The sequence below is a fragment of the Hydra viridissima genome, unplaced genomic scaffold (genome assembly GCF_058129835.1).
Source record: "Hydra viridissima isolate aposymbiotic clone 2 unplaced genomic scaffold, HvirCarnegie_v1 scaffold_6, whole genome shotgun sequence".
Taxonomy (NCBI): Eukaryota; Metazoa; Cnidaria; class Hydrozoa; order Anthoathecata; family Hydridae; genus Hydra; species Hydra viridissima.
In genome coordinates, this window is record NW_028324305.1 from 17,536,503 (window position 1) to 17,554,875 (window position 18,373).

The 18,373-nt window shown below is 26.8% G+C and overlaps 2 protein-coding genes across 3 annotated transcripts; both read left to right on the top strand.

Annotated features, from left to right (window-relative positions):
- The first annotated feature begins 260 nt into the window (after positions 1 to 260).
- LOC145190354 (mediator of RNA polymerase II transcription subunit 1-like) lies at positions 261 to 16,654 on the top strand. 2 transcript variants are annotated; one of them, XM_090089765.1, is made up of 22 exons: positions 261 to 428; positions 954 to 1,084; positions 2,612 to 2,696; positions 4,692 to 4,746; positions 8,742 to 8,802; positions 8,920 to 8,985; positions 9,096 to 9,124; positions 9,262 to 9,333; positions 10,222 to 10,296; positions 10,395 to 10,462; positions 10,818 to 10,895; positions 11,019 to 11,121; positions 11,208 to 11,341; positions 11,560 to 11,615; positions 11,919 to 11,957; positions 13,261 to 13,374; positions 13,566 to 13,635; positions 13,892 to 13,984; positions 14,899 to 15,004; positions 15,124 to 15,764; positions 15,979 to 16,074; positions 16,238 to 16,654. In XM_090089765.1, exons 1-22 carry the CDS (start codon positions 326 to 328, stop codon positions 16,321 to 16,323), a joined length of 2,361 nt encoding a protein of 786 aa, XP_089945891.1. In that variant the 5' UTR covers positions 261 to 325; the 3' UTR covers positions 16,324 to 16,654. The 2 variants fall into 2 exon arrangements, with proteins under 2 accessions (XP_089945891.1, XP_089945892.1); XM_090089766.1 differs by lacking the exons at positions 261 to 428; positions 954 to 1,084; positions 2,612 to 2,696; ... (2 more) ...; positions 8,920 to 8,985; positions 9,096 to 9,124 and having other exon boundaries at positions 9,319 to 9,333; positions 10,400 to 10,462.
- Positions 16,655 to 16,918: 264 nt separating this feature from the next.
- LOC145190246 (crystallin J1A-like) lies at positions 16,919 to 18,192 on the top strand. Its single transcript, XM_080067064.2, has one exon. It carries the CDS (start codon positions 16,952 to 16,954, stop codon positions 17,981 to 17,983), a length of 1,032 nt encoding a protein of 343 aa, XP_079923190.2. The 5' UTR covers positions 16,919 to 16,951; the 3' UTR covers positions 17,984 to 18,192.
- The last annotated feature ends 181 nt before the right edge of the window (positions 18,193 to 18,373 follow it).

Sequence of the window (18,373 nt, forward strand, 5' to 3'; positions counted from 1 at the left end):
TTAAAAGTTATTTCTATAAAGTATTGCTTATTAAGACTTCTACATGTGGCTTAAACACAGTATCTGCTTGCAGGTAAAACTTACAAACAGGACAAGTTTTCTGATTGGCAATCTCACTTTATAGTAATACACCAATTTTTTTGTTTTAAATGCAGCAATTTTGGACATGTTGAAGAAAGTTTTTCATTTTTTTAAAACTTCAAAATACATCATGTTGCTACTGTATGCTCACAAGTGCATGCATTATTATTATTACAAAAATTAAGATGAAATAACATTTTAGGAAAAAAAATTTTATTACAATAACAAATATTTAAATTTAAAAATGAAAGATGTGACTATTGAAATTCAAATAAAGCTGTTACAAGATATTCTTCAAAAAATCAAAGACCCAATTCCAGTAGACAAAACACAGTATGGGGAAAATAGTAAGTGGTTTCCCAAATCTAAATCTTTGCTATCATGTATATAGCGTATACACACACACACACACACACACACACACACACACACACACACACACACACACACACACACACACACACACACACACACACACATATATATACACACACACACATACACACACACACATACACATATTCATACATACACACATCCAAATCTTTACACATAAATGAATACACATAGTTAAAGGATGTATTGAATTATCAGAGCAGCATATAGATAGTTAAAAAAAAAGAATTATAACTATATGGCATTTAAAGTTTCATGCCATCATGCCATTCTTCAGCCTGATGATTGGTGTTAGATATTAAACTTTAATTGGCATATAAAGTTGTATATCTTTGTTTTTAAACATGAATATGTTGTATATCATTTGCATTATGCATATATCAGTTGATGTATATATCAGTTGATATATTTCATTGGTTTTTTAATTTATTAGTTTCTAAAAAGGTCAGTGTTGTAATGTTAGTTTTTTTCTTTAGTGCATGAATTTGGTCCTTGTTTGATCCATGTGGAGAAAATCAAAGCCATTCAAATTATTGGAATTCTTAGAAACAAATACAAAAGTTTTCTATCAACAAACAACCCTCCATTAGCTATGAAGCTTCTTGCTGTAAGTATCTGTTGTATAAAATGTTTGATTTAAACTGATTTTTATAGTCTTTCCATGGTTGTAGTGTTTAAGTTTAGTAGAGATTTGATCGAGTTCCTATACCCTGTCAGTACAGAGTCAATAAGTCTATTACAATCATACTCGTATTTTTGTTAGAGGACAAACCATTATTATTATTATTACTGATAATAATTACATTATTATTATTATTATTATTATTATTATTATTATTATTATTATTATTATTATTATTATTATTATTATTATTATTATTTAATCAAGGCTATTTAATTATTATCATTATTTAATCAAAGCTATTATTTATTATTTAATCAAAGCTTTTGCCGTTAATTTCCTTGATATTTCAAATGACTGAGATTTTATGTAAACCTCAAACATTTTTTATTTGTTAAAGTTGAAAGCTTTTTATTGTTCTAAATTAAGTGTTAATTATCATAAAATGGCATGTTTTCTGAACTTTTTTTTTTTTTTAAATCTGAAAACATTTTTTTTTAATATAAAAAAAGACACAGGCTGACATAAGTTTGCAACAAGACACTGCACCACTTTAAGTTTAAATAAAAACAAAAAAAAAACAAAAAACTTAAGTTTGTTTATATCCATTGACTTCTTGATGAAAAAACTAAGCTTTCAAAAATAAGCAAAGTTGAGGATGGTACACATTAACAATTAAATGTTAGACAACAAGTTTGAAAGAACATTCCTCAGTTCAAGTGTAAAAGATGCCAAGCCTGTTTGACTCCTCTTTGGAATTGCTCTCTGGAGACAGGAAGTCTTTAACTAAGATGAGGTCAAGGTCACCCATCATCAACTTCAAGGGACAATCAGCATGTTTGTTATTGCCAGAGGAATTGAAATTATAATGTAACACAACTTAAAGATGAACTTGCATTAGGAACAGGAACTCTAGTATTGACACAGTTTGTATGAAATTATCTTCATGCAATGGGTTTATATGCTTGAAGACCAATGGTTTGTGGTTTTGGGTGTAAGAATACAGAGGTTTGAGCAATGAGGATTTTCATTGTGTAATATTTAATGATGAATCCAGATTCAGTCTGCAGCCTGATAATTGATGCTTTTGATATGATGTGAAAGTGGCACAAGAAGTAATCAAGACTTGTTTGTAAAAAATTTATTAGAAAAAAAAAATTATATCCCCCAAATATTTTAAGCAGTATAAATGCAAATACCATTGCTTACTAACATGATTTGTGCCTATCTGCATGTTTCTCTATCCTCTGTAAACTCAGAAATAATTTGTCACAGGCAGGTCTGATTGTGACAAAGTTCAAACCAAGTATAGTAAAAAGGTTGTCTTCTTTACAGCATAACATGTGTGCATATATGTCTTAACTTAAAATGAATTTAAAAATAAAGAAGTCTAAAAAAGTTAGATAAAGTAACATTTTTTAATTTAACATTTATTTATTTTTGTTTAAATATGGTTGCTCCTTTCAATTTTTTTTCTTAATTTGTGATTAAAAAAAACTTTCATAAATGTAGGAAAAGCAGATGCTAGCTAATGTATGTGTTCCAGTTACAAACATGCTGCACAAGGCAATTGATGATATACTGATGAAAACAAAAGGTACTTCTGACAATTATTATATTTAAAATTACTTTGCAAACTCAAAATTCTCTGTAGGAGTACAGGGGGGAGGGGGTTTACAGCATTTTTTATTAATGGACTTTATTGCAGTGATTAAAATGTATAAGAGTGCTTTAAGTAAATAAGCCTCATTTGTAGTTGTAAACTACAGTTATATTTTATTATGCATGGTGACTTTGGATAAAATTATTTATAAAACAATTATTCCATATGAATACATTTATGACCATTAATAGTTAAGAGTTGTTTTTTTTTTTTTTCATGATTAATTTCATTTCTTATTGTATTTAAGCTAAATAGTATCTCACACAAGCTAAAATGATCAAAAGACTTGTATAAATCAAATAAAATTTATCAGACACAAGCAGATTGAAACAAAATTATAAATGTTTTTGGGTTACATCTAAGTAAATCAGTTCTTATCTGTGTATATCTCTTTCTTGTCTCACTATTTGAGTTCAATCGTAGTGCAATTTTTAGCTGTTATAATTTTTTAAGAATAATATAGTTATATTTCATAAAAAATTTTCTGTGAACTTTAGTTTTTGAATTTATTAATAACTCTTTGTTTAGTGTTATATTTAGTGTTATAGGATAATATAATGTAATAATATTATATAGACATAGGGAGATAATAATATTACATAAAATCATTGTTAGATGGTGATATTCTAAACTGAAAGTTGCAAAATGAAAAGTAATTGTGGTCAATATGGATGTGATTATGTGAGCTGATATGAAAAATAGCCAACTTTTAAATAGAAAAATAACTAATTTCTATGATTATTCATGGAGAAGGTTATACACAGAAATAAACATCTACTAGGACAGATTTTTCAAAAGCTACTGTTTTTAAAAAACCTGTCAGTAGCAATTATAAAAAAGTATAAAGAAACAGTGAATTAATAAAAAAGAATAAAGAAACAGGATCTCTTAAAAGCTTTACTACTCAGAAAGCATGATAATCAGTATTTAAAGACCACTTTAACAAATTGCTTTTCCAAGCTAAGACATTAAAAAAGCAACAGGTACAACCACCTCTACCACTTGTATTGACAACATATGCTAAATTGGTATTAAAAGGATGTGTCATGGTTTGTAAATCTTTGCTGCTTACAATAGTAAAGAAAAATCTCTTATACACACACTTTTAAATAAATAAAATGCATAAGGATTGGGTGCAAGGAATATTTAACCTTTTACTATATATAGACAAATCAAAATTTGAAATTATTGAGCCTTAAAGATTTCATTATATAAGAGGTGCATTTATAAGATTGTAAAACAACGATTTCAAAGATTGTTCTAGAGTAAGATAATGTCTAAGAAAAGAGTTCCTAAACTGATTAATTTTAAGTCCAGACATGAATATCTTTGAACATGTTTGGATAAAAAAAAGATTAAATGCTACAAAACTTTGTTTTAAATTTGTATCAATCTATTCCCAAACAAATAGATGCTGTTGTTATTTCAATAAAGTAGTAGGGGAGGGGGATTTAAGTTAATGTTATGTTTACATTGTCTTAGTTTTGTGTACAAATATATGTAATGTTTTAATAGCCAAAATATTCAAAGGTTAAAAATAAAATTGAAGTGCTTTCAAACATATTCTCAGTGTTATATATTTAAAGCATACATTATTTCAAAACAGTTTTATAAGTTTAACTTTTACTATACCTAAAGATATTACATAGTTCTAAATTTAAATTCAAAAACAAAATGGTAGACTATGCTAGAATCTTATGGAGTTGTTTCTACAGTTATTATTCATCTGTGAGAGTTAAAGTTAAAGCACTAAAGAATTTAGTGGATGCAGCATATTCCGTGAGCAGAGAAAATGCAGAAATTATATAATTGTTGTTTCAGGTAATTAAAAAAAAAAATTAAAAAATGGAACTTGAAAAAAAAACATCTTTTACCAATTTTAGGATTTATTAAAAAAAAAAAAAGTGATTTTTTAAAAATTTTGTTTAGATTCAACTTTGAATGTTGTTCTTCATAAACTTGAGTCCATCGCCATAAAAGAAGGGTATGGTATTTAAATGTTAAAATTCAATGTCACGTTTTTTCTCAAGCCTAAAGTTTTTTCTAACATCCACAGGATCCAGGATATCATCCAGCAACAGATAGCATCCTGGATTTTAGTAACTATCTTTGAATGTAATAAAATTTAGCAAATTTTTATAACTATAAACTTTTTCTGTACCATATTTTAAGGGCAACATAATAGTAAATAGTATTGTGCAGAAAGTACCATTTTATATTCAATGTCAAACTTTGGTCATGTAGGTAACTGGATATCTTTAAACTCATGGGAGTAAGCATAGTCAGTTATATGCTCTCACAAAATTTTTAAATACAAGATGGGAATTTTCACAACGGTTTATTTCTCTTTTAATTTTTACTTTATAGTCATTAGTCTATAGGACATAAGGCTAAGCTATTTATCAATATTTGAATAATGACATTGGAACTTTTAAATATAGATTTTAAATGTTTTAAAGTGCTTCTGTTGTATAATTAGTTTTTTCATTTTCAATTTGTAACAAAAAAAAAAAAAGAGCATAAAGAAGAAATGTCATATTTCTACCTATATAGTTTTATAGTTTAAGTTATAGTTAGGTTTTTATTTATCTACTAAGTTAAGATGTTTAAAGATTGCTAAGTTAAGATGCTTGCGCTAATCACAAAGTAGAAAGGGTTTCAGCATGGCCTACTTAAATACATGACCTTCTTTTCTGCTTAAATCAAAATAAAATAGAAGGCCAGTTTGAAAATCGTATATTCTGCCGGATGGACAAACTTTCTCAAAACAATTTTAATTATCACAATATAAATTTAAAGTAAGTATATCTGGCCCAGGATAAAAATTTTTACGTTGGCTAGCTTAATCTAAACTTTACTTAACTTTGAATACTTAATTGTGGCTTCTTTTTGATATAAGATAATAATTATGGTTAATAAGTACTTTTAATTATGGTTGCACCTCTAATTATATTTGTTGTAAAGTAGTCCCAGTTTTTTGTTTTCCAAAGTACAATGATTTGAGAAAGATATAGGTTACATTTGGCAATAGAAATTTTGGGACTGTCAGTACTGTGCAAGAAATAAAAGTACACAAATTCTCAAAAATAAGCTTCAAAAGTATAAAAAAACTCTACCGCAAACTGATTAAAAATGAAACAAAATATTTTCAATATTCTCTGTCTTTTTTTAAATGCAACAATGTTATCTCTGTGTCTTTTTTTAAATGCAACAATGGAATCCCTGACTCTTTCTGGTGTTATTAAAATAAATATTTGAAATAACAATGTGTATAATTTCTTTTCCATGACTTTGATGGTTTTACATAAAAATGGTTGATACCCTTCTCTCCAAAAGCTAACTTTGCTGCTTTACAGTGTTGCATTTGAGACTGATAAATAATATCAAAAATGTAATCTATCATAGCAAAACTGTCAAAGAAATATTCTAAAAGCAGTACTGATGGAGCTGTTAGCCCACCTCTGGACAATTTATCTAAATAATTATAATCAGTTGACTCCTGTTGTAAATGTTTTGTACAAAGCAATTTGCAACATACTCAAAACTTCTTAATCAATATTAAGGCAATAAAACTAGCAACATAACTGGTAACTTCACAAGAACCATCCAATAAAGTCGCACTATCAAAATCTCATTGATTTTCTCCATCAAGGATCTAACATGTTATATATCTTCTTTTATTTGGATTATACTCTCACGATAAATAACATCTTTCAAACTGACAAGGAATCTCCCACCGCTCATTTGACAGTATTATCATCTTTTTTTTTACCATGTGTATCAAGTAATTTTGTAAAAGAAGAAACATTTGAAACATGATTGCCACAAACAACACCTCGAACATTAAAACTATTTTTTATTAAAAATTGAATCAGGTTAAGAATTTCAGACTTGTAAAATTGAACAGTGACTAACCAGTCACTGTTCAATTTTACAATTGGAATTGCTATGACAACACAGGAGATATTTTCTTTCAAACCAACAATCATGAAAAAAAAACAATTCTATAACATCCGTTTTCCTCACTAATCTCAGTTAAATTGCCACCAGAATATTCAGCACATGGTTACAAATACATTTCATCAAAAATTATTATAAGATCTTTTGATAAGCTCCCATTTTCATGTAGCAACTTCAAAACTTTCATAGAATCTATTTCAACTGATTTAAGCTTGCCTAAGAATAATATAGATGGGAGTGGGAATTCCTTTAGCAGTAAATGATAAGTTTGCAGTGATGTGTACCGCAACATCAATGGAAATTGAAAAACATTTGAAGAATAAATTTTTTTTTTTTATTTGGTGACTTTTGACTTCTTCAAGAATAGAAGACAACTTTTCTCTTTCTGTGCTAATATGTGAATTGAGGATTTCCAGCATACTCCTTCTTTTTAACATAGATTGGTGGGTTACTCTGAACCAAGGTGGAAACTGGAAGGTTTTTATAAAAAAGTTTGACATGTAAATTTTTGTTGATGCGAATAGACTCAGCAACTTCAGGTATGTGTAGTTCATTTTGAATAATATTATGGAATACAACACAATCATCAAATTTGGAAAATAAATATCCTGCTGGTGAATCAGCAGGTGAAAGAGGATTAACATCTTCAATAATATCCTGTGATAAAAATTTCTGAAATTCATCTTTTTGAAATATTCTTTTAGTTGGTGATTTTCTTGGTCCAGTTATAACTGGAAGAGAAGCAGTTGCTATGCTAGCAGGGTATATTGTAGGAACAGGCTTCAAAATCGTTTTGCTGATGCTCTTTTATGGATGACTTTTTTTCTCAAAGTGTTTTAAACAGATTACAGATGACTTTGTGACAGTCCAGAAATTTCTATTTACAAATCTAATCCATAACTTTCTTAAATCATAATCTTTTGGAAAACCAAAAACTGAAACTACTTCACTACCAAGATAATTGGAGGTACAACCAACAACACAGCCTTTATTAACCATAATTACTATTTGTTAATAAAAAGAAGCTACAATCAAGTGTATTAGGTTTAGTTGATGTAAAGATTTGGAAAACGCTCAAGTTTTTCTCCTATGCCGGATTTACTTATTTAAAATTTATAGCGCAATATTTAAAATATTTTAAGAAAGTTTGTCCATCCAACAGATTATACGTTTTTTAAACTGGCCTTCTATTTTTTTTTTATTTAAGCAGAAAAGAAGGCTGTGTATTTAAGTAGGCCATGGTTTCAGCATAAACAAATCAGTTACTAGTAAAGAACATAAAATCTAAATTGCTAGCTGCTCTTAGAAGTATAGAGGGCCAAATGATGTACAGATATCTCTCTAAAAAAATATCCATACAAAATGTACTAATTAAAGAAAGATCATGTTTGCTAAGTTTTTCCAAAAAAGTTGTTCTTGTACATTTTTTCTAGCAATTTGAACGGACAGCAAATTACTTGGTCTACAAGACATTTGTTTGACTCTTTATAGATGTCTTGATTGATGGTGCCTGAACCTTTTTTGGGGTAATCTTCTTTTCCAGCTAATCAAATACTGTCTGAGGAGTTTGTTTATGTATCACATAACTAATATTTTAGTACTTACAGCTGGATTTTTTTTTGATTGTTGTTGGTGGGTTTTAGGGTGTTTTTTTTTTTTGCTGGTGAGTTTTTTTTTTTTTTTTTTTTTTTTTTTTTGTATATATCAAAAAAGGGTATTCTTTAAATCAGAAACTGCATTTACAATTTCTTCAAAAGTAAATATCTAATAAAATATCTAGAAAGCCCTTGAACATTACAAAAATATCCTTAAAAATCCTGGAAAAAAGATTTTTAAAATATTGATTTTTAAATGCTCAGTAAATACTTTTCTTTTTTTTTTTTAAAAATAAAAAGAAATTAAATCAAAAATGTTTATCGTTAATATAGTAGCAAATAAATGTAAGTCTTTTGTTTTGGCACAAAAGGCTGTTCCCATAATGAAGACAGTATTAAGGAAGATGATAAAATTGTCTTATAGACTGGCATGTGAGATATCAAACAATGATTGTTTTATCAGCTCAGATATGTTTTATGTTGAGGTATTTTAAATTGTACTTTTTCTTTAAATCAAATTTATTGTGTATATCAGCAACATCAAATCAGAGCAAAAAAACCTTTATTTAGTTGAGTTTAAAATTTTGCTTTATTTGTTATAGGTAAAGCTAAATAGTTCAGGTGAAGCAGAAGCTGTAAATATTCACAAGCACACGGGTGAGTTGAAGGTACATCTTTTTTTTTTTAAAGTTTTCTTAATATTATTTGTTTATTCTTTCTTTGTATTTCCTTTAAATATTATAGTTTTTATCTTAAATTTTGAGCTTTTTATTTTTAGCCTTGCAAAGAACTTGTAAACTGTCTCAAGTTTGTCTTTCTTTTTTTTTTAATTTTATTGTTTTTTATACTTTTTTTTGTTTGTTTTTAAATTAACTTTTTTCTTTCTGTTTTTATTGAGTCCTGGTTTTTATTGATTGTTATTCTTATTGAATTTTAATATTTAGAAAGAAAGACTATGAAGACTTCAATAATCATCTCCGGGGTTTAAAAGAAATATACTCATTGGCAGGAGACAGGTAGTGATCTTGAAAACAATTTAAAAGTGCTTGTTTTTACACTTCATAATTTTTTTTTGTAAAAAAATAAACATTTTTGTTTTATTCTTTTTTTTATGTATTTTTTTACTTCACAAATTTGTTTATTCGTTCAAATTAAAATGCTAAGTATTTATTACTGTGTTTCCTATAAATACTAATTTTATTATCAGTTGGATGATAAAAGTTTTATTTATTTAATAAATTGCACTTTCAATTTTTTTAAAGTTAGAATATGTTTCTAAAATCATGTTTAATGTGCTGAATATAAAGTAACTTTGGTTGTGTGATTATGTTTCAACACTTTTATGTTTATTTTTTATAAGAAAAAAAAATTACTTTCTATATTTCTTTTGGCAAACTTGCATATTTGCAATTTTGCAATGATAACAATTATCAAAAATATTTATTTTGTGTTTTTTTCTAGCACATTATGCCATATTCTTACAGAAATTTGATAAAAATTTTTTTTTTTGGTTGTTTGATCCTAATGTGCCAGATAGAAATATTTTTTTACAATTATATCAATTAAAAAATTAAACTTGAATGTTTGAAAAAATATTGTCAAATTATTAAAAAAAAAAAAAAAAAATACAAAATTTGTTTCATTAAAATAATTGTTTAAATGTTCTTAAAATGAAAAACTAAAAAAAAAAAAATTCTTTTTTTTTAAAGACCAATTTTTATTATCGAATCATAAAGTCAAGTTTGCATTATTACAAGCTTCACTAAAAGTAGATATCAGAGGTTATTTCTTCATTCTTAAAGTCAAGTTTAGGCTGATGTAAAAATATAAAACATAAAAAATAATTGTTGTTTTTTGAAAACTATACTTGTTTGGTTATGACAAAAGTTTTCATCTGTTTACAGTAGTACAAAGGCTAAAATAGTGTCAGCAGTTGGTTACTTAGAGGATGATTTGTTAGCCATCATGAATTTGGACAGGTGATTTCATCTTACTCTTCCTTTCTTGGCTTATATGCAGTTTAGTCAATTATCACCTTGTTTTAAGTGTTGTTTTCTTTTTAATCTATTGCATAAAGTTCAGGCAAAAACCAGTTTGAGTGTGTAATGAAAGGGCCAGTGGGCTGCATCACACCAGCTGTAGGAGGTAGAAATTATTTTACATGTTTAATTATTGGCTTTGTTTTTATACTGGCTATTGATGATTTTTTTCCTCATATAACAAACACATAAATTGTGTAAGTTATATCTAGTCTATATTTTAGGGAATAATTTTTATCTCTGCTGAGATGATTGCTAGGATGATCACTAAGATGGTCTATTACAATAAGATGAAAGTTAGCTAAAAATAAATAATATTTTTTAGTTAAAAAATTTTTTCAAAAAAAAGCTAAATCCAATACATTTTTTGATTTTTTAAAAGCTGTAATTCACTGAGAGCCTAATCAGCTAAGAGCCATCTTCATGATGTAAAGGTCTAAATAAATTCATTTTATTTACAGGTAAATGCCTCCAATTAACATTTTTCATGGATCCTCTTATGACAGTGAGTCTCAAGAATGAAAGCAATGTTTATCCAGGTGCTTTTAAATATGTTCTATATATATTTTTTGTTTTAGTTGTATAATTTCATTATCAGCATATATACTTTCATTTCTTAGCATATATGCTTTCTTTTCAGCATATATACTTTCTTTTCTTAGCATTTGATGGACTTAAAGGTTGGTTCACAGCAATTTTATCAGCACAGTCAACAGAATTAAATAACCTTCCTACATCCTCGATTTTAAGAATTGAAAACAAAATGTTAGTTTGTTAATACTTTTTCAATAGGTTTGCGATCAATTTAATTTTTTGATCTTTTTCTTTTTTTAAAACTTTATGTCATTTAGAGTTCAATATCAAAATGAGGAGTTCTGGACAGTTGAATCACTTCCGGCGACGTTTGTGTTAAAACTGATGAAACCTTTACCTGCATCTACACGAGTGGCAAAATTAATTCATACCATCGTAAAAAAGGGCAAAGGTTAAAATAATAGTTTGAAGATCCTCAGAGCCTAAAATAGAATCTAAGAAAGAATTAGAAAAATATAATACTAAGAAATAATAAAAAAAAGCAAAATCTTTTCTAAAAAGGAATGAAGTAGTTATAAAAAGTATATAATTGTAAGAATTAAAAAATATTAAATGAATATTTTTAAAATTAGTATTTCTTAAATTTTTATTGAATGATTGGACTTTTAGATGGAGCTTTTATGCACAATAGTAAGATAAAGTTTGATCAGCTTCTTCTAAGAGAGGTTAAAAAATTATTTTTTTCTGTATTTTACCATTTTTTAATTCTATTAATTTCTTGTTGTTTTTTTTTTTTTTTTTTTTAGTCTTATTGCTATCATTGTATTATTACTAAAATTATAAATTTTAATTTAATTCAGAAAAGATAGGTACAGTTTAGAAAGTTAGATTTTCATTTCTAATATATTCTATTTTTTATAGTCTAAATTATATTTAAGCATATGTAATAAATTGTAATAAATATATAATAAATTTAGCATATATAATAAATTGAAACTTATGATTTTTGATAAAGATATATATTTTAGACAACTGGAAAAACTGAGGGGGCTGGAGTATATAGTTGTGTAAGTTCTTTTTATTATCATTTTCCTTTTATTCTTCAATAGTTTTTTTTTAACATAAGCGAACAATTGCTATAAGGAATTTTGTGAATCGTTTAGTTGACAAAAAAGTAATGGTTCAGCTGTTTGTTTATCTTTTTTTTTGTGTTGATACTTAAGCATGGAAGATTTTGAGAGAAGATTTTAAATTACAAAAAATATGAACAACTTTGAATAAAACAATTCACATTTACAAAATAAAAACATTGAAATTAATTAAAAGTTTTATTCAGGTAAATATTCAATTATAGAGATTGGTAGAATGGTTCTGTATTATATTATAGTAATTGGCAATTATAGTACTTGGTAGAATGGTTGTGTAGTTTCCCACAATTCATTTAGTACATTTTTAAAATGAAAAATCTGTAATAGTCTTAAGGTTCAGCATAGTTTCTTTTTTTTATTAGATAAGATAACATTTTCTGTGAAAAAAAAACAAAAATTATTTAGGATATTGTTTTTGATTTTTTTTTATTTCTAATAGAAAAACGCTAATTTATTTAAAACATAAAAAAAAATATTTTTTTTTTTAGTTTAAAAAACAATAAAACAGATTTGGATTACAATTAAGCACTAAAAATAAATGCATTTTTACAAATTGGTCCACATATCATTCAGAACACAATCTTTTTACCATACCTCTTGTAATTTTTTTATGTAGTTTGAGCAGATTTCTCTGAAACATTGAGCGCTTTTCCACTTCTGTCTGTAAATATAAGCAGATTTGATTGGTTTGATACCAATTAACACTATGTTAAAATCCAATTATTTTTCAAATTTTTTAAAAAATAAAAGTAATATATAGATAAGTGATAAAAAAAAACCTATTTGTTTTTGTTTAAATTTTAAAAAATTAAAACTTATCTGTAGGATTTTAGATAAGTTTTAATTTTTCATATTAAAACTGAACTCCTACAGATGAGTTTTAGTTAGAAAAATTAAAACTCATCTGTAGGAGTTCAAAGTCCAAAGTTCACTTGTGTGTATTAGGTTTCACGTATCTCAATGTGACCAAGATTTCTCTTGTTATCTAAGGAAAGTGAAGAATTAAAAGAAAACTTTTCTTTAGTAACAAGAGAAATCTTACCATCTAGTAAACTAGGTTGTTTTTTTTATTATTGCTTAGAACTTTAATAGTTCTTCTTTAGTATTGTCAATAGGATCATAGTGGTAAGATAGTATTATTAGTAGCAATATAGAGTTAAATATTCAAATTGTTATTTCCTATGTTGTATTTTCCTACACTTTAATGAAATGTTGTGTTTAGATGTTGCCAGATTCTGTTTATAAATTTGAATGGGTACCAAGCAGTGAATACAATGGCATTCTTGTTTCACTAATCCCTTTTACAAAACCTAACCAAATAACAAGTATAATTAGGGTATGATGAATTCATTTAAAATTTACTTTTATGAAAATGATTTGGAAGTGAAAAGTCTAATTTTCTTAGAAGCATAGTATTTTATATTGTTCATATATTACTAAAATATTACTTTTGCTGGGTATTAATTTATAAGAGCACTTTTTTATTTTATAACTTTATGCTTTGATCATTTTAGTGTTTGATTTCAGGTGCTACGATTTCAAGCAATATACAACCATCTTTTTTCAAGCTTTCTGTCTGGAACAGTCACCCAAAAAGGTCATAACAGTTCATTTCAATTTTATGATGAACCGTTAATGAGTTAATTTTGTTCTAAGTTCTGGTTTTTTTATTATTATGATAATACTTTATCATATTATTTAATCATAAATATTTAAATCATATTTTTATTTACTTTTTGTAATTTTGTGCTTATGTTTTTTATACACTTTTCATGTTATAATTTTAATTATCTTTTGCACTTTGATAATTTGCTGATTTTTATCTTTTCTTGTTGTTTTCAAAAAAATTTCAGAAAAAGATGAATTACTTGTTAATGTCAGTGCCTCTGAGTGGAATACAATTACAGTTTCATTCCTTTACACAATTGATTTGTCATTAGCTTCAGGTAAGTTCCTAAAAAAATTTCATTTGAAATCTTTTTACATGTTATGCAAATTACGCATTAAAATTTTTTTTACATATATGCAAGACGGTAAAATTTAAGTATCAATTAGTTAATGATTAATTATAACTTTTATGATTTTAATTATTACTTCTTTGACAAAATTTTTTAGTTTTATGATTTAGTACTTAAATAACATAAGCTACTAGGTATATGACATACAATACTAAGGAATATCAAAAAGTGTATTCAAATGCTTTTTTATTTTACATCTATTGAAATTAGCTCACAAACAAAATTGTTTGCTTTAAAGTTGCTTCAAATTGTTTTAAAAAGAATGATATTCAAATGCTTTTTTATTTTACATCTATTGAAATTAGCTCACGAACAAAATTGTTTGCTTTAAAGTTGCTTCAAATTGTTTTAAAAAGAATGATATTCAAATGCTTTTTTATTTTACATCTATTGAAATTAGCTCATGAACAAAATTGTTTGCTTTAAAGTTGCTTCAAATTGTTTTAAAAAGAATGATATGAGCTGCTGGGGTAACATTTAATGTTTCTGTCAATTTATGAGGGATATGAGAAAAATCTTCTTGCAGTCTTACTTCCAGTTGTTAAAGTTGCCATCTTTGAATTTTATAAACACACTTTTAGAAGTAATTTTTGAAGAAGCTTATGGTAATAGAACATCGCCATAAGCTTTTTCCAATAAATAATAACTTTCAAAAGCAGTTTTATTTAAATTGACACAAAAATATAACAATTCTAATAACTCCTATAAAATTTATAATTTTCAAATCACTAAAAAACTTTGCTGCTAATACTTCAGCCATGTTATACTGAATGCAGTACTTTGTTTTTGAGCTATAAAAAAAGTAAATAAAATGCTGTAATAAACAATTTATTTTGTTTCAGTGGACATTATAGTTTCAATGGAAGGTACAGTTGATTGCACTTTAAATGTACTACCTGGTTCTCCTATTGTTTGTACAAATATTTATCTGACAAAAGTCCTAAATAAGTAAGTAAACTTTAAAATCTTTTTAAAAAGCTTTGATGTCAGAAATGTCAGTAGGCTATTATCAAGCAATCTTTTTTTTTTTTTTTTTTTTTTTTTTTTTTTTTTTTTTTTTTTTACAGGTGTTTATCATTGCCACTTCTAATCCGAAGTTTATATAAAAAGATGGCTGCATACAAACCAGATCATTTGTTGGAAAAACCTCTCCTTGAGAAGAAATCTCAACGACCAAAAAAGTTATTAATGCCCAACCTATCTCAGATTCAATCTGGACTTCCTCTTGTTTCACCTCATATTAATTCCCCATCTAGTTTTTTAAATTTTTCTGCTGGAATTTCTCCACATACACCTCTATTTCCATTTGATGGACAAAGGGGATTAATTTCTCAGAAGAAGACATTTTCTATGAACTCTGCAGGTACTCCTGCTTCACTGGGTACACCTAATAGTGATGGTAGTGGGACTCCAAATAAACTCAAGCTTCCTAAAATCACTTTAAAACGAAAGAGAAACAATAACTCTGAAATATATGAGATTGATCAAACAAAAACAATAATTGATCCTGAATCTTCCTCAGTTTCTAATCAGTCAAATGATGAATCCATGTCATATGTTTATCCTCCGTTTGATGCTAGCCATTATATGAAAGTACCATCTTTGTTTCCTGAGTCAGTTACTTTTCCTGACCTTCCTATGGATAGTGATACTGATATTGAAGGACTACTTGGGATTTCTACAGAATCATTTTTAATCGAAAACCAAGGTATTATAATCAAACCTAGTTTTAGCCTTTATCTATACAAAATTTTGTAAAGCTTTTGTAAATAAATTGTTGCATAAAACAAACTGTTTTAAAAATTTATTAAAAAATTTATCATATTAAAAACTATTTTTATTTGACCTGCAATTAATGGATATGATATGTGATATGATATGTGTAGAACTTATGTTATAAATATAATATATTTATAACACAGGTTCTTCACATGTACCTGCTTTTGATTTGGATGCTATAACATCTGGTAGTGATCTAAATTTTGACCAGTTCAAACTCCTTTCTGCTACTGCTATAGGTATACTTTTTGTAGTTGCATTTTCTTAATTTATTTCCTGTTTTAATGACTAACTTGCTATAAAAAAAATTATAGAAGGAATTAGTAATTTTTAAAATTATCTTCAAAGGTATGGAGAATAAAAATTTGAAGGTCATTTTTTATTTTTTGATTATGTTTTTAGATCCCTCATCATTGATTGGGAGTTCATCAGGGTTTCATTTAGATGGCATCATAGATATCGATAGTCTGATGAGTGCAGATACGTAAAATTGATCATTTAGATGGCATCATAGATATCGATAGTCTAATGAGTGCAGATACATAAAATTGATTATTTAGATGTTATAATAGATATCGATAGTCTGATGAGTGCAGATACATAAAATTGATTATTTAGATCTTTACATTTCATCAAGCAAAATGGAGCAAAGAAAAGAAATTGATATGGAAAAGTTGCCATATTTTAAAGAGAGAAATTCAAAATGGATATGAATTAATCAAAAACTTAGTGGTGAAACAAAATTATTTATTTTTTAGCTTTGTTATGTAAAGCATCATGAAATTGTATCAAATATTTTTTCGAAAATTTTAAATTTAATTTTGATTTTTATTCTGCTCTCTGTTCTATGAAGTTTTTAAATTACTTTTGGATTATTTTTTTAACTTAAATTGGAAAGTTCAAAAAATAAAATCTGTCAATTTTTTTTTTTTTTTTTGTTTTTTTAATTTTTAAATATGATAAATGATGTTTTGCCCTGTTAAGATTTTTTTTTTTTTTTTTTTAAACATATTTTTTACTATTAACATATTTTTAAAAGTTTGTTCATTTTTGAATTAAGTTCATGAAGTATTATTAAACACTCATTTTTTTATAACTATATTTTAGTGTAGGATAATGGCTAAGTCTTTAGAATCTTTGATTAAGGTGATAAAAGAACTTCCTGAAGTAACTCAACGTAAAGTTGCTGCTCTTATTGGGGCTACTGTTGGTGATGCTGCAAGCCGTCCTTTACACTGGATTTACAACCAAGAGACATTAGATAATACCCTTGGAGATACAAAAACACCTGAATTTTGGCCTGAAAGTAAATCCCCTTTTTATACTATTCCATTAGGCCAAAGAAGTTGTTACAACGAAGAAGCTCTTACTACTCTGTCTGCTATAAGTGATAATGAAGGTGTTGTTGATGTAAAAAAAATCTGTGAAAAGTTGAAAAAAAATTTTGGAGCTGGAACAGAATACGATAATGCCCTTAAACGGAGACGGCTACAATATGACCCTGCAAATAGAAATGCTTTTCCTGGGCCTGTTGAAGGTCCCTGGATTCATGGAGCGGTGATTAAGTTTCTTGAGAACTATGAATTAAAACCAGATGGTCCTTTAGGGGATAGTGAAGGAAATGATATGGATGCTTTTTGTCTTTCATTACCAGTAGTAATCAAGTTTAGTGGCAATGAAGATATGTGGGAAAGAGCATCTGAGGTGGCAAAGTTATTTTCAACTCACTCAGATTCATTAAAGTTCATTCAAGCATCTGCATATTTGGTGCAGGCTTTTATTCTGGGCATTGGTGATCCAATAGCTGAAGCTAAAAAAAGTATACATCCTGATGTCTTGGATCATATGCTGGAAGTGGAAGCTAATTTAGATAAACCATTTATTCCGACGGTAGCTAAATTTGGTAAAGCATGTTCTCTACCTGGTTCTTTTAAGGGAGCTTATCTTAGTTTAATTTCAACAGGATCCTTTGTTGATGCAGTTCGACTGAATATTACAGCTGGAGGCTGTAACTGCTCTCGGGGAAACCTAATTGGTGCTGCTTTTGGAGCAAAGTTTGGAATTAATGGTATTCCTATTGATTGGTTGAGCAAAGTTAGTAACATTGAAGAAATAATTCATCAAGCTATTGAGGCAGTATCATCTTAAACTTTTGAATGTTTTTTTTGCTAAAAAAAAAAAGATTTGTTTTTAGTGATGTTCAATGTTGTGTATTTTATTTCGGTTGCTCTTGTTATTTGTTTTTTTTTTTGTGTCAAACTTTGACACTTTAATGATGTAATTAAAAATTGATTGAGAATTTTGTCTAATCTATTTTATGTGCATTGAAGGATATCTTATAAAGGATGTTTATATATATATATACATACATATATATATATATATATATATATATATATATATATATATATATATATATATATATATATATATATAAAGTGAAATTTTGAATTCAGCAAAGTTGATTCAGTACAATTTTTGTTTAAGTTTTTGTTTGAATTTAATTCATTTTGAAAAATATAATTTTAAATGTTATTT